The sequence below is a fragment of the Drosophila simulans genome, chromosome 3R, assembly GCF_016746395.2.
Source record: "Drosophila simulans strain w501 chromosome 3R, Prin_Dsim_3.1, whole genome shotgun sequence".
NCBI lineage: Eukaryota > Metazoa > Arthropoda > Insecta > Diptera > Drosophilidae > Drosophila > Drosophila simulans.
This window is the reverse complement of record NC_052523.2, coordinates 19,597,971-19,612,478: the sequence shown is the minus strand read 5'-3', so window position 1 is coordinate 19,612,478 and position 14,508 is coordinate 19,597,971. Positions and strand designations below refer to the sequence as shown.

The 14,508-nt window shown below is 44.9% G+C and overlaps 2 protein-coding genes across 2 annotated transcripts; both read left to right on the top strand.

Moving 5' to 3' along the window:
- Positions 1–1,360: 1,360 nt before the first annotated feature.
- On the top strand, positions 1,361–1,897 carry LOC6729231 (tissue factor pathway inhibitor). Its single transcript, XM_016174874.2, has 2 exons — positions 1,361–1,525; positions 1,577–1,897. Exons 1-2 carry the CDS (start codon positions 1,366–1,368, stop codon positions 1,831–1,833), a joined length of 417 nt encoding a protein of 138 aa, XP_016035882.1. The 5' UTR covers positions 1,361–1,365; the 3' UTR covers positions 1,834–1,897.
- Positions 1,898–5,065: 3,168 nt separating this feature from the next.
- Positions 5,066–14,122, top strand: LOC6729230 (ankyrin repeat and SAM domain-containing protein 1A). The gene is made up of 12 exons (XM_016174875.3): positions 5,066–5,661; positions 7,554–8,446; positions 8,740–9,058; positions 9,116–9,567; positions 9,622–9,844; positions 9,909–10,914; positions 10,981–11,192; positions 11,261–11,551; positions 11,621–11,783; positions 11,875–12,036; positions 12,099–12,230; positions 12,292–14,122. The coding sequence occupies exons 2-12, from the start codon at positions 7,567–7,569 to the stop codon at positions 12,433–12,435; spliced, it is 3,984 nt and encodes a 1,327-aa protein (XP_016035881.1). The 5' UTR covers positions 5,066–5,661; positions 7,554–7,566; the 3' UTR covers positions 12,436–14,122.
- The last annotated feature ends 386 nt before the right edge of the window (positions 14,123–14,508 follow it).

Sequence of the window (14,508 nt, the reverse complement as noted above, 5' to 3'; positions counted from 1 at the left end):
TAGGCTTTTTCTTCTTTTTTGCAGCTGCTGCTGCTGCTCCATCGGCATCCTTTGTTAGAGGGGCCGGCCGGATCTCGAAACTCAGTCGATCCTAATTAAAAACTGCTTATGGTGGCCTCTATCAAATGGCCATCACCGTTTTGGGCCAATTAAGCTGGCCAACGGAAAATATATACGAAATGAACCTGACCGCAAGATCAATGAGTCGTTGATGAAGTTGTTTTGATAACAACAACGAACTCGAAAACCCGGCCCTGCCTTAGAAAACGTGCGCAATTTATCTAAATCAGTGCAGCGAAGGAGAGCTCTTGCCCCCCTTTCTATCCTTGCTACTTGACAATTGGCATGGTATCTGTGGTACTAGGTACTGCTCCTAACTTCACCCGACGTCTCCTCGCCGCAAGATAAACATCATAAATGCATTGAAATGTCATTGCCAAGTTGTGCTATCAGTCGGTGCCGCTTTGCAGCTACCCAAAAACAGCATCGTTCCAACCGATGGCGATAATAACCAGTGGGCAAGTACATACATACATATAGTAATCGCAAATCGATGGGCACGGCCACGTCTTAGGGATTCATACATATACCTTATACCATATAGCTTATACCATATCCCGTTACCCTTTATGCACTTACAAGTACGTGCAATTGCTGGCGAGCTTAATTAGAGAGCCCGAACGGAAGAAAAGCAGGAGCCATGGAGCACTTGACTGCTCCGCTGACTGACTGATGATTATTTATCACCGTCGTGAGTCGTGCGACAATGACACGAGATAGCCCAAAGAGTAGAGTTGGCCCAAAGTCAGCAGCATCGTTAGCAACATTTTGTCTGCCACCAGGCTGACTGACTGACTGACACAGGCGGACTGAGTGCTCCTTTTGCCCCTTTGCCATCCAACCAAATGGACAGATGGAGCAATGGACACCTGGACACGAGGACGGACTGACAAACAGACTGGACGGCCCGGGCACTCAATCTTTCAATTTGAGCTGCACTTCAATCAGTTCGGCTCGGTTCACCTCGGTTCAGCGTCATCATTTTGGGGCTGACGTTCTGTGAGAACGAAATTAGTTTCCAATCAGAAGAAGCGCCTCATGTACAGCCCATGCACTGAAAATAATTAATGTTTCACAATGCATTTTATGGCCTTAAGTGGTTAATTAGTTTTGATTAGAAGGCAATTAAGTGAGTCGTCCTGTTTTCAGAACACAACAAATCTTATAAGGGACTAGAAAATACCCTTCCCTATTTAACTACCCTTATTTTACGGTTGGTAAACTATCAAGTGACTCGTTTAGTTTGGCATTAAAATCGAATTCGATGCGCTGATGGAGGCATTAGTATTAATTCTCTTATCGAAAATGCATTTCGAATGTAAGTTTCAAGCCATGCGGTTCAATCTTATCTACTTCACCCTCCTTTGGGCATTTTTCTGCACAACCAAAGTATTTGGAAAGGTTAAACTGCTAGAGACCGATATACGACATATAACAAAGTTCGGAAGCTACAAGGTACGCCAAGGTAGGCCAGATATTTTCCGATTACACAAATATTATATCATTCATTTTGCAGAAAAATGCATGTTCCTAACCCGCTATGGACCCTGCAAAAAAAAAATCGTAGTATATGGCTACAACATTGTAACCAATCGATGCTCAGAATTTCTCTATAGTGGCTGCGGGGGGAATCCCAATCGTTTTCCTACCGTTAACCACTGTCGAAACACTTGCTATGTGGTTCCAGTGAAAAAAACCGTCTCCGAACCGGACTATTATGCCGATGACGATGTCACAGAACCGATGCCAGAGGATGAGCCGTACGATTACTAATTTGTAAGTCTGTGCATGAGTTCATATACAAAAAATATAAGCATGTTGAGCATTACACATGTAATGACTATGGGTTTTACTTTACATAGTCATAAGTCATAGTCATAGATCAGCCTGCCTTTTGTAATTTTAAGAATTTACACTAAAACACTCCTAATCAAATCGGTCTCATGAATTACTTTAAATGGCAAAGTTAAGCAATTTATGCCTCTAAGTGCATTAATAAATTGTTACATTTTTCTGGCCCCACCCCAGCAAAGATACTCGTATTCCCGATTAGCGTTGTGTGTATACACATAAGTGCATGGCTAATGCCCAATTTCCAACCAATTTGTTCTATGCGGAAGTTGAGGGACCACAAGTCGCATACTCAATGCAGCGGAACTAAACCATTAACGCCTTAAAAAACGCTCGATGCTCGTACATTCTAATGACTTTATTATGAGCAATGCAACATGTAGTCATAAGTTGTTGCAGTTGATGCTGCACCAGTTGTGGCTGCTGCGCTGTTGCACTACTCCACTGCCGCACTGCTGCACCCACCCAAAAGTGACGTCAGGGTGCGGCGTAGTCATCGCAGATCGGTTTGGCGGCTTGGGGCCTTTTAAGTGTGCAGTTAGCTGAAATGAATACCGGGCCAAATGCACAGACCGAACCCAAACGCCAAACCGAGATCAGGGCATGACAGTATATCAGTTGACGTTTCTCGGCTGGCGTTGACAATTATTTATGGTAATATACAGTTCCGCTAAAGCCTGGCACTACTCGGCTCTTCTATCGCAGACACTAAATCCTAAGATCCGAACTTATTCGAAGCCCACATAATGCGCCTCTAATTGCTACGAACTCGATGTGTTACAATATCCATAAAACTTTACGATTTCCACAATTGAAATGATCGCTGGCAACGAGGGGTATTAATATATATGCAAAGTGCGGGGGGCGGAACAGTTCAGATCAGTTCACAATTTGTAAGGCAACCAAAGTTCGGTTTCATTGTCAGCAAGCAATGGCTAAAAAATGGCAAAACAAATGGCCGGTGTCTCATTAATGCCACACAATGGTGGCAGCCAACGGCGTCCAAAATATGCAACATTCATCAATCACACAGCAAGCAAGCCAAGCTGACCTAAGCTGATATACACTGGAAAAAATGTATTAAAATCGATGCAAAAGCATTGAAGTAAACCACTTAGTTTAGTTTTTCCTGTTCCTATAACTCATTTTCCTCGTTTTTAACTAGCTTAAAATTTAAAGCCCATAGGCTTTGAACATCGTGTTAATATTTCTATGTTGAAGGAAATTGAAAAATATATATTAAAAATTTATTTTTCTCAGTGCCATTTGTTTGAAGCGTGGCTCACTCTGCTGGCCAGCGAATGAGAATGAGTTCACGCGCTGCACTTGAGGTCGAAAATGGTCGCTGGATGGAAGAGGGGGGGAGGGACTTGGGGCAGTTGGCGGACCGACTGTGTGCGGATTGATTTGCTTGGCGCATTTTCAAGTCAATTACACATATTTGTGGCATTTGCGGCAATTGAGTATGAAAACTCATGCGGTGGGTCGTTGCAGCGCAGTCGTAGGTGTTGGCCGTCTGTCTATTTTATTTGTTTGCGGCTGGGTTTGTTTGCCAGTGTGCGAATGTGGCATGCCACAACAACTCGCCGCATGTGTCCGCCCACCGAATGCTGAGGTTTTTCGGGGCTGACCAAGTGAGTCACGTTGGCAGTCGGGGCGAGCCACATATATGCAGCTATATATAGCCATAACTCATGTCCCACAGTCGTTGCACAACGAACTCGAGAGCAACGGTCAACTGAGGGGTTAATGAGGTATCTCTATTTAAACAGGTAATAAGAACAGATAAAGAATTTTACTCGTTAAAACGAAAATGATATGTGGAGGTGTCTGGTTACTGAGAAAAAAAACAAGAACTCACTTAAAAGTAGTTCACACTGCAGCTCATTATTATCACTCATTTCAAATCAAAACGGGCAACAAGGTGTTAACTGCTCTTATCAAAACAGCTGATGGACAAAGCTTTGGTCAGCCGAACGCCAACTGAAGCTTTAACCCAAAACAAAGGTGTGATAAGAAAGCTCAACAGGGCGCATGCGTAATATCCGGAGAGCGAGCGAAGTGCCAGCGAAAGCTCAGTAACAACAAACCAGTGATAGTGATGGTGGGCTGAAGGGCGCCAGAGAAAGGGGTTCCACAAAAAGTTACTCATATTTTGTTTACTACATGAGTAGTTACAATCGTGTTTATTCTCTGCTGTTTGCTGTATAGCCGGGAAACGACTACGTGAGAAATTTTTTAGTCGAGTTTGGGAAACTTGTGGTGACTGCGAAATATGAGCTAGTAACTGTGGGAACTGGTCACATTTCCGTGGAGGAAAGTGTTCAAATTGCACTGGGTCGGCCAATTAAATAGTTTATTTGCTCATTCAATTATGTAAAATACGAATTGCGGTGAATTCAAATAAACTAATAACTATCATAAGAGAACAAACTATTGTTTCACAATACAACAATACAAATTTAATATTATATTGGTTATATAATAAGCATTTTAACACAAAGGCATAAAATAGCAAAACTAGCCATATATCAAAAATTTAACGACCGTAATAAGCTTAAATTTTACTAAGATACATTTACTTTGACCACATTCGCGAATATTTAAGTGAGTAAATATAAATGTTAAGAAAAGATAAATATTTGTATAAGTTTTTTAGCTAGTTCTTCAAGATAAGTTTATCTAATCGCTTCTGTTTACACATCGTTAAATACTCCTAATTGCGGCGCCCCGAGATCTGCCAAAGATATAAACCAGATCCACGAGCCCATTTGTCGGATGCATTCCTCGCACAGATCATTAATCAGCTGATCGAGTCGATCGGTAACTCAATCCGCGGGTATTTATTTAAAGGCGTGTTCCCCTATGGGCTGCATTCCCCGCCAAGTGATTGCAACTATTTATAATACACTCCGCTCTCCGTCAACAAATATATCCGTGCACATACGAGTGTATCTAAATTTCATCTGACTGTGCGTCTTTCGGTTTCGCACATGAAGATACGTAAACAAAAGCGTATCTTCTCGCCCCCGATAAACAACAAACAAATAGGTATATTTGTTCTCACCAATCAGCACTCTCTCAGTTAGAGAGAAATTTCTGCCCTATAGACGAATTCAACGAATTTTCTCCGCTCATTCGCCCGCATTGTGTTGTGAGTGGCCAAAACAATCAAGTGAAAGCGCTGAAATTGTATTGTGGTGCGCCCAGCTCATAAACAGAGAAAAACAAAAAAAAAAAGAAGTCTCAAAGTCGGTGAAAAACTTTCGTCGGATACTGTGATACTGCGATACCGTGTGCTGCACAAGAGCAAAGTGCACGGCGCACGCCGGAGAGAGAGAGTGTGTTCGCAGCTCCGAGTTCCAAGTGCCAAGTTCCAAGTGCCAAGTGGTATCTGGAAATTATTTTACGGAACTAACGCAGACCCCGGGGCCTCGAACTCAGTTTCAGCGTCAGTCGCATGCGAGAGTCGCTGACGGGCGGAGCTGAGAAAAATTCGGAATCGGAATCGGGAATCGGAAAAATCGTAGACGAGACGAGAAGATATAGCGCAGACGGAAACTGAAATCCCCGAAAGAAAAATGTGCTAGAGAAGATGTGCGCGTCTGCGAGTGTTCGAGTACATAAATCGCAGCGGAATCAAATGAGTTTTATTCAATCAACGAAGAAAGTCCGCCCACCAACGGAAGTGCTATATATACGTTTATTGAGTCTGCCATCTACGACATCCCGTATAAACTAAGCGAAAAGGTAAAAGCGAAAATGTGTGTGTATATGTGTGTATATATGGGGGGAAGTACACGCCTTTTAGGTGCACCGTAGGTGAAATGCTAACTACGAAATGGGAATGTGCATATGGGAAAGGTAAACTAAACTGAAAGACGGAAAGTGTGATTTGCCAGACAACTGGGTTTTCTTTTTTCAGTCATCAGAAGTGGCAGCGCTGGGCTTTGGGCCAACTTTGCCTAGGGTCAACATCCTTTGACCCAATTATGGCTTAGGAACTGCACAATCTCTGCTGCCAATTGGCAATGTTGCCTTCTGTTTTGTTGTGGTTCCGTCTGGTTGGCTGGTGTCAAGCCGTTTATAATGCGCCTCAATTTCCGTTTGCCTTTCTTTGGGCCTGGCCTAAACGCATCCCCAGTAATAAACCCCCTTACTTCCCCCTTGCTATTATCCTTGCTGCTGACACGCCTCAGAGTTTTGCCAGCGAAAAATTATGAATAGCTTGTGGGGTGCGGAGGAGGGCAGGGCATTTGGGACTTTGGGATAAGGACTCTGGGGGGCTAAGGATATATGCGGGGGCGGGTATGCGGGTGTAGTTGGTGGTGGGCGCGGCAGAGCAGGCGCACTCCTGGCAACTCTCTCGCGCGCTCTCTCGTAAACTCTCTCTGGACGAGGACTCCAATCCCCAAGCCCAAGGATGTGCCTAACCTACCTTTTGTCGAATTTCATAGTATGTAGTATGATAAACGGTGTGTGCAGCAGTGTGAGTGTGTGTAAAACCGCTGTGGGAGTGTGTGTAAGCAGGTGATTATCTGTTGCCGTCGTGTATTTATCTCATTGAGGCATTCAAAAGTGGAATGCAGACCGCTTTTGGGCGCTTCTACCGTGCTTTATCACGTTATATGGCGAGTCCTTAAAGTCGGGACTATGGGCATAATATTGAGTAATTCTGCGCAATATTTACCCCGTCATTGGATCATTCAACAAGTGACTGATTCGTATCTGTATCTCACATTTCACACGCTGCAAAAACTGTAAACCAACGGAAATAGCTATAATTAGTAAACACTTGAATGGTGACTATGGAAAAATATTTACTATTTAGCTTTACATGAGGTAATATTTCAATGGTTGCAGGAAAGTATTAAAATTGAGTAATGGCTGGGAATTTATTTTATTTCATAGCATATATTAAGAATTTATGAAATTCCATTTATTTGCTTTCCACTGTCACATTGTGAGCAGACATTACTGGCTTTATCTGCATCTCACAGATGCAATGTGAAATGTGTCACGTACATATCAAAGATACTCGAAGATATTCCAGCGCGTGAGAAGCACTTCATCAGGAGCCAAAGCTCCACTCGACAGCCTCCGACTTCCAATCCCTCCAGCAGACCACCCACTTCACACCACCCACCATCCTGCTCCATCCCTATTGTGCAATTTTTTTAATGGCAAGCCCTCCGTCGATTGAGAGCTGCGCGTGAATGGGTGGTTGGGTGGTAGGCTTAAATGGAAAGACGGGCTAAAAGTCATTAGGGCTAAGAGGAGAAAAGGCGACCCGCAAAGGCCTGCGAAGCCACAAAGCCGTAGGCGTTTTAATGAAGCACACTTGACAGTCATAATTCATTTGCAGCAAATCAACTCAGGACAGGCAGACAGACAAGTCCCCTACCAAGAGGTTGGGTCTTGTCTTTTAGCGATTAGAAGTGCAGGGAAGTCCATTAATGGAAACCCATTAGCACACAGGAAGAAAACATTGTCCTGCAAGTTGAAAGGATGTGTTTCTTGTCGGGAGTTATTATCATCAAAGCAAATCATATTTCAACTGTTGGTTTTATAAAATTTTAATAAAAATATAAAAGATATGTTTGGATTTATATTATTAATGTGAATATTGTTTCTTGTTTCAGATTCTTTTTAACAATGGGCAAGGATCAGGAGTTCCTGGAGGCGGCGCGCAATGGAAATATCTCGCACATCGAGAAGGTGCTCACCCAGAAGGCGAAAAGGGCAGGACCGCTGGCCAGTCTGCGTCGTGGCACCGGAGTGAATGTCCAGGACAGTGGTGGCTACTCCGCCCTGCATCATGCCTGCCTGAATGGCCATGAGGATATAGTGCGTCTGTTGCTGGCACACGAGGCCTCGCCAAATTTGCCGGACTCCCGGGGATCCTCGCCACTCCACTTGGCCGCCTGGGCTGGAGAAACGGAGATTGTGCGGCTCCTGCTGACGCATCCGTATCGACCGGCCAGTGCCAATCTGCAGACAATAGAGCAGGAGACACCACTGCATTGTGCGGCCCAACATGGTCACACGGGAGCACTTGCCCTGCTGTTGCATCACGATGCCGATCCCAACATGCGAAATTCCCGGGGAGAAACCCCGCTGGATTTGGCCGCACAATATGGCCGACTGCAGGCGGTTCAAATGCTTATACGTGCCCATCCGGAATTGATAGCACATCTGGGTAACGAGGCCTTGGAACGGGGCACACCATCACCATCGTCGCCAGCATCGCCGAGTAGAGCCATCTTTCCGCACACCTGTCTGCATTTGGCCAGTCGCAATGGGCACAAAAGCGTGGTGGAGGTCCTATTGTCCGCCGGAGTTAGCGTAAATTTGCTAACTCCTTCGGGAACTGCTCTGCATGAAGCAGCTCTGTGTGGCAAGGAGAATGTGGTCAGGACACTACTGAAAGCTGGCATCAATTTGAATGCCACAGACAATGAAGGACGCACTGCCCTGGACATTCTGCGCGAATTTCCACCGCATGTCACCAAACACATTGTGGCTGTGATCAACAGTACGTATGCGTAATTTTCATGGTTTTTCTTACGCCATGGTTTTATTCTAGTAAAAGTTCTATATGAATTAATCGACCGAATGATGGTGTTCACTTCATATAAGTGCACTAATACTATGTATTAATAAGCAAAGCTGACCTGATTTATACCTAAGTAATTATACAATGCAATGCAGATAGCGACAGGTCTTTTGTTGTTTGTTTTCTTGGAAGTCATCACATAAGATTGCATGTGTATATATAGATATTCATTATGGTTGCATCAAGTAATATATCTCTTCACTTTCCCACAGACTTCCGTAACCAAATGGATACAGATGAGGGCGACGAGGTGATCTACAGGCAACACTCTGGACCACCAAATTCCGGACGTGGCCAAAACAAGCACCATTCGCAACAACAGCCTCCACTTAGCAATCACTACCATTTCAACTCCAACAATCACTTGCTGAATCATTCGCACTCCATGCAGCAATCCGGATACAGTAAACAGCGGCTGAGTGCCGGAAACGGTGGACCCTACAACGGAGGCAAGTCCTTGGACAGTGCCCTCCAGCCGGAGGATCGCTTCTACCAGGATCTCAACGCACACTCCCCTCTGCATAATCAGAAGTAAGTAGGATTCTATCTTAATACAAATTTCTATATATTTTTATATGCAATTCCTAGTGAAATGGGTGGTGGCTACAGTGTGAGTCCCTCCTCATCGCTGAGCAGCTTTGAGCCGGCCTCGGTTTCGCCTCGATCCCGCTGCTCCACTGGTGGCCTTGGCCAACCCATGCATATGAGCACATTTGCACCGGCTGGTCCTCCAAAGAAGCCACCAAGGCGCAACCTCTCTGTTTCGCCAACTCACGCAGGACCTGGCCAGCAGTTTAGCTATAGCTCCCCATCCAGTCAGAGCCAAAGTCAGAGTCATGGTCATGGACATGGTCTAAACCAGGTACGCCGCCAGCCGGCCAGCGAAAGTCCCTACTCCCATCAGAGCCATGGAAGTGTTGGCGGTATGAGTTTCGATGAGACTCAATTGAGGGAGCGCCAACGGAATGATCGTCTTTATGCAAGTGCCAGGCAGAGCACAAGATCCGCCATCGCCGGCGGAATGAGCCTGAGTTCAAGCAGTATGTTCTGGAGAGGATTTCGAGTCGGATGGATCTGATACCTTCCTTTTACAGATGACATGTTGGACCGTCAGTGCAGCAGCTCGGAACTGAATAGCGAGACGAGTGTGCCCAATTCTAGTGGAGATTCCCCGGCTACCAACTCAATGAAGCGACCTATTCCAGCTCCTCGAAGTTCAACCACCAAGCTGTCCAAGGAGCTCCTCAAATCAGCCGAAAGTGCTACTCTCAAGTCGTATAATCCCAATCGAAAACTTAAACGGAATCGAAACAGCAGGTAGGTGTTAACTATGGTTATTAGTATAAAACGGGTACTAAAGCAGTATTTCCAAATATTGCAGTGGTGCAAATGGGGCAGCAAAATCCAACGGTGGTGACGAGAATTGCGAGGCCAAGCAGCAGATACCCAGTAGCCCGACCCACTACAAGCAGCCACCCACGCCGGATCATCCGCCGCCGAGCTCCAGCCAGGCGGAGCGGACAATCCACGAGAGGATCAGGCCACTCAGCCAGGAGTACAAGCGCAGGTCGGCTCTGCTCCAGCTCCAAGCAGCCCAGCAACTCATGATCGAAACGGGCTCATCACCTTCGAAACTGCTGCCCACGCTGAGTACTCCTGGTTATGATTACGATGATACGGTTACGGTGGTACCCCGCTGTCCGGCACCATCCTCCGGATCGTTAAGCTCCAGCATTTCGTGCTCGGATCACAGTCTATCCCATTCCACGGACTATGTGGAGGAGTTTGTTAGCGATGTACCCTTTGCCGGTCTGTTGAAAGGAGCCTCCCATCAGCTCAAAGAGCAGCCCGAGGTGAAGTTAAAAATCCAGGAGGAGAGCAAGCCGCAACAAACTTTACCAAGAGTGCGTCCTCCCATTCCCACCAAGCCAGCGATTCCGGAAAAAAAGTTCGCCAAACCGCCAACAACGCCAACCAATCAATCGCTGGAGGCCAATGGGAATTCCTCAAGCGATGTAGTAATCAAACCTCCACGATCACCTTCCAAGTCACCGAGCAAATCCTCCAACAAATCTCCAGCCAAGTCGCCAGGTAAATCGCCAGCAAAATCCCCAGGAAGTGGTCACTCGGCAGCAAGGAATTCCATAAATCTCCTCAGTCCCTTTAATGCGGAAGAGGCGCGCAAGAAGATCTCTGAGATTATCGAGAACTTTGGCAGCGGCATCCTCAACACCAGCATTACACCAACCCACGACATCGAACTGGACTTTGAGGACATGGAGGTGCCCAACGAGCGAAGGGAATTGGCCACACGTCTCCGCGCAGCAGGATTACTTCATCTGGAGCGGATACTGTTCGAGAATGGCTATGATAACTACAAGTTTGTGGTAAGAGCCTTGACTAGAACTTATTTGGTTGTAAGATGAGCTAATTGATAATGGTTTCTTTTCCAGCACAATGTCTTTGAAGAGCCCGATATTCCGCTACTCCACATTCCCGAACGAGATGCCCCCAAACTCCTGCGCTTCGTACAGAGTCTACCGCCGGCAGAATTCCAACCACAGGTGCCAGTCAAGACGCAGCAGGAGAACAAGCAAATGGGTGTGGCCACCCTACAGCAGTGGCTCAACACCATTGCCCTGCCGGAGTACCTGGAGTTTTTCAAGTGGGTATTCACTATAAATACATCCATGCCCCCACTTCAAAGGTTTTCCTGTTTACAATATCTTGTAGTAAGCATCTCTACAACACCATTGAGAGCGTGTGCGGAGTGTGGGATGTGGAGCTCCAAACGGTGCTGGAAATCAACAAGCTGGGCCACCGGAGACGCATCCTGCAATCGCTGGCCTATATCCGCCAGATGCGCGACAGTGACTCCAAGTCGCAAAAAACGCCGCTGGGCGAGAACAATGAAACCAATCAACTGGCAACGAATGGCAATGGAACTGCCCGGGAGGCTCCACCCCGGATACCCGCAAATCCCGTAAATCATCGTAACTCGATCACTGGCTATCGCAAGAGTCGGTAAGATGATATGATCTCTCTATTTTGGAAACACCTTTCTCTAAGCCAGCTGTTTTCCATACCATCAAGACCCGCTCCACCACCGCCGGCTCCACCAGCGCGAAAGACAGCCGCTCTGCAAATACGGGCTCCTTCGGAGCTACTGCTGGGTCTGCCGGCCAATCTTAGGACCACCGAATGGCGCCACTCGGCGCAGACTTTGCTCAACGAGCACATCAATTACGAGGTTCAAGTAAGTTGACAAACGATTGTAGATCCTACGGTTCACAACTGGCTACCCTTACATTACAATTTAACCTAAACCTTCTTTAATTATTTTTCAGTACCTCGGCTCAACGGTTGTGAAAGAACTACGTGGCACAGAGTCCACCAAGAAGTCCATACAAAAGCTGAAGACCTCAGCTGATGGCGAGGTCAAATCGGGGTCACCACTCTCGCTGGCAATTTGTCACCGTGGCGTGGAGTTCAAGGACGTGAGCAGTAAGGTGAGTGATTTGCAATGCTAATGTAATTTGGGGAAGCCTTTATAAGAGTTGGTACATTACAGCGCACCATTTGCGAGCACGAGATTCAGAACATCAATTGCGCTTGCCAGGACTCGGAGGACCTGAGGCACTTTGCCTACATAACCAAGGAGCAGGATCTGCACTACTGCCACGTTTTCCTGGCCGAAAGCACTGTGAGTATTGAAGGATGAATGCCGAGGAAGGTAGACATCTTAATGATAAACCCTTTTGCAGGACCTGGCCAGCGAGATCATCCTGACACTGGGACAGGCCTTCGAGGTGGCCTATCAACTGGCACTGCGCGATGGAATCACGACCACGCCAGCACTGCTCCTGGACAATGGAATGCTGCAGGGCGAGTATTGTGGCGGGAAATAGAGCCAGGACCTGGCCCCAGGAAAGCAACCACCGCCGACATCATCGGCACCACACAGGCCAGGTCACAGTCTCAGTCACAGTCTCAGTCGCAGTCACAGTCACGGTCGCAGTCACAGTCGAAGTCGCAGCCTATGCGCCAAACTATTTTGCCTCACAAACTATGGGGCTCTGTTCAAGTTGTAGTTAGAGGGAATTTTTGTAAGGCAACTAGTAGTTTGTAGTCCTTGCGCATTTGACTTTTATACGAGCGGGAAAGGGGGGTTTTTTCGAATTATTTAACTATTCAAATGGCCAAAGAACAAACTACAAACGAAACGAACAAAAAAGACTCACAATCAACAAAAGGCACAATTTTTTTCCAATTAAGAGAAATGCACCAAATACAAAAAAAAAGAATGAAGACTTTATTAGAGCTTCACAACTTCCAAGTTTAACAGAAAGCTTTCCTTTCCAATTGACTTTAATAATAGATAATTTTGCAAAGAAGAAACATCACTAGAAGATTTTGCAGGGGTAACAATTGCATCCCGATTCAAAAAAAAAAAAAACAAAAAACATATTGAGATATTGCATTTATGTGGTATAAAAGATAAACGATATAAAACAATAGTAAATGAAAATGTTTTAGCAAATTTTAACATATAATAGAATGGAAAATCACGTTTGGCGTACGAGCGAGCAAATTGAAAAAGATATTGGCTTATTAAACAATTTTATTAATGTTGAATGCTAGAGGCAAATAATTAAATTGACACAGAAAGAGCAATGCAAAATCATATCCCGCATTCATGAAGATCTATAACCTATTGGCTAATCACATTTACTATATATTATACATATATACATATGACTAACTCTAATATTGATATGTATGCGTGTTGTTATATAATTTTTAATTGAATATGTAAGCGAATCGAATCGAATGAAATCAAAGGACAGACAACGCATCAAGTTATAAGCAGCATGTTGCTTACAAAATGGTATAAATGAATTAATTGACTGCATCGATGTGACGAGTCAGCCGCATTTAAAGTATACTTTTGAGAATATTTTACGAATTTTAAAAATAACTTTTAACTAGTCCCTTAGTTGTTACGTAAGCATTAATCAAACCAACCACACGTGTATTTGCATTTATTCGATTGTAAAATGTGTTTTTTGTTTGAGGCCAGGCCTCGTTGTTATAGCTTTCATTTTGACTTGATTTACATAAGTACGTAGAATACTACCTTTGTCTTTGGATTTAGACCAAAACGAGGCGTTTTCTCGACCCTTCTCTATCGATGTATGCGAACGCTTTAAATGTTAGCCTGCTTGTGGTACAACAGATTCCATTAAGTACCTACCTACTCAATACAAAATCGAAGATTATTACAAATAAAGAACTCATCTTAATCCAACTTTCTCTGGGCAGCAGTTTGTTATGCCATAGACACGCGCACACGGAAATAAATCAATTTTATTAAACTATATATAGACAAAAATCGTACTCAACCAGCCTAGCCCATAACTAAAGAAATTTAATACAAGAATAAAAAAACCCCACATATATACCGGCATGCAGATTGCAGATGGCAAAGTTGTGACAATGCAAATTCAAAATTTTTAAGTGTTTATCCGAAGCAAAAGAATGAGCAAAAACTGAAAATGATGGAAAAATACTAAAATAAATACATAATTAACTGAGGCCACAAGTTGTTTAACTCTTTTCTATTTTTTTTAGAGGGGTCAGGCGGCAATTTAAACGCCTCGTGATGTCAATTAAGGCCCACTTTCCCACAGGCCACGGTATCCTCGGTTCCAGACAAGGATTGCGAGGGGGAAAATCAGGGAGGGAAAACCTCGATCAGTTACACAAAGGCAAACGCGTAAATGCGAATTTAATGTGAGCCGGTTTGCGAAGCGGCTCGATGTCTTGTTGGTTTTTTTTTCACTCCGGCTAAATGCGTTAACCATTTGATCATGCGAATATTAATTGGAAGCGCAGCTCGGGCCTAATGTTGTTGGACATTCAATAGGCGAAGATGAAGAAGATTCAAGCCAATTCCAGCCAGAATGACGTCGCAATGTCTT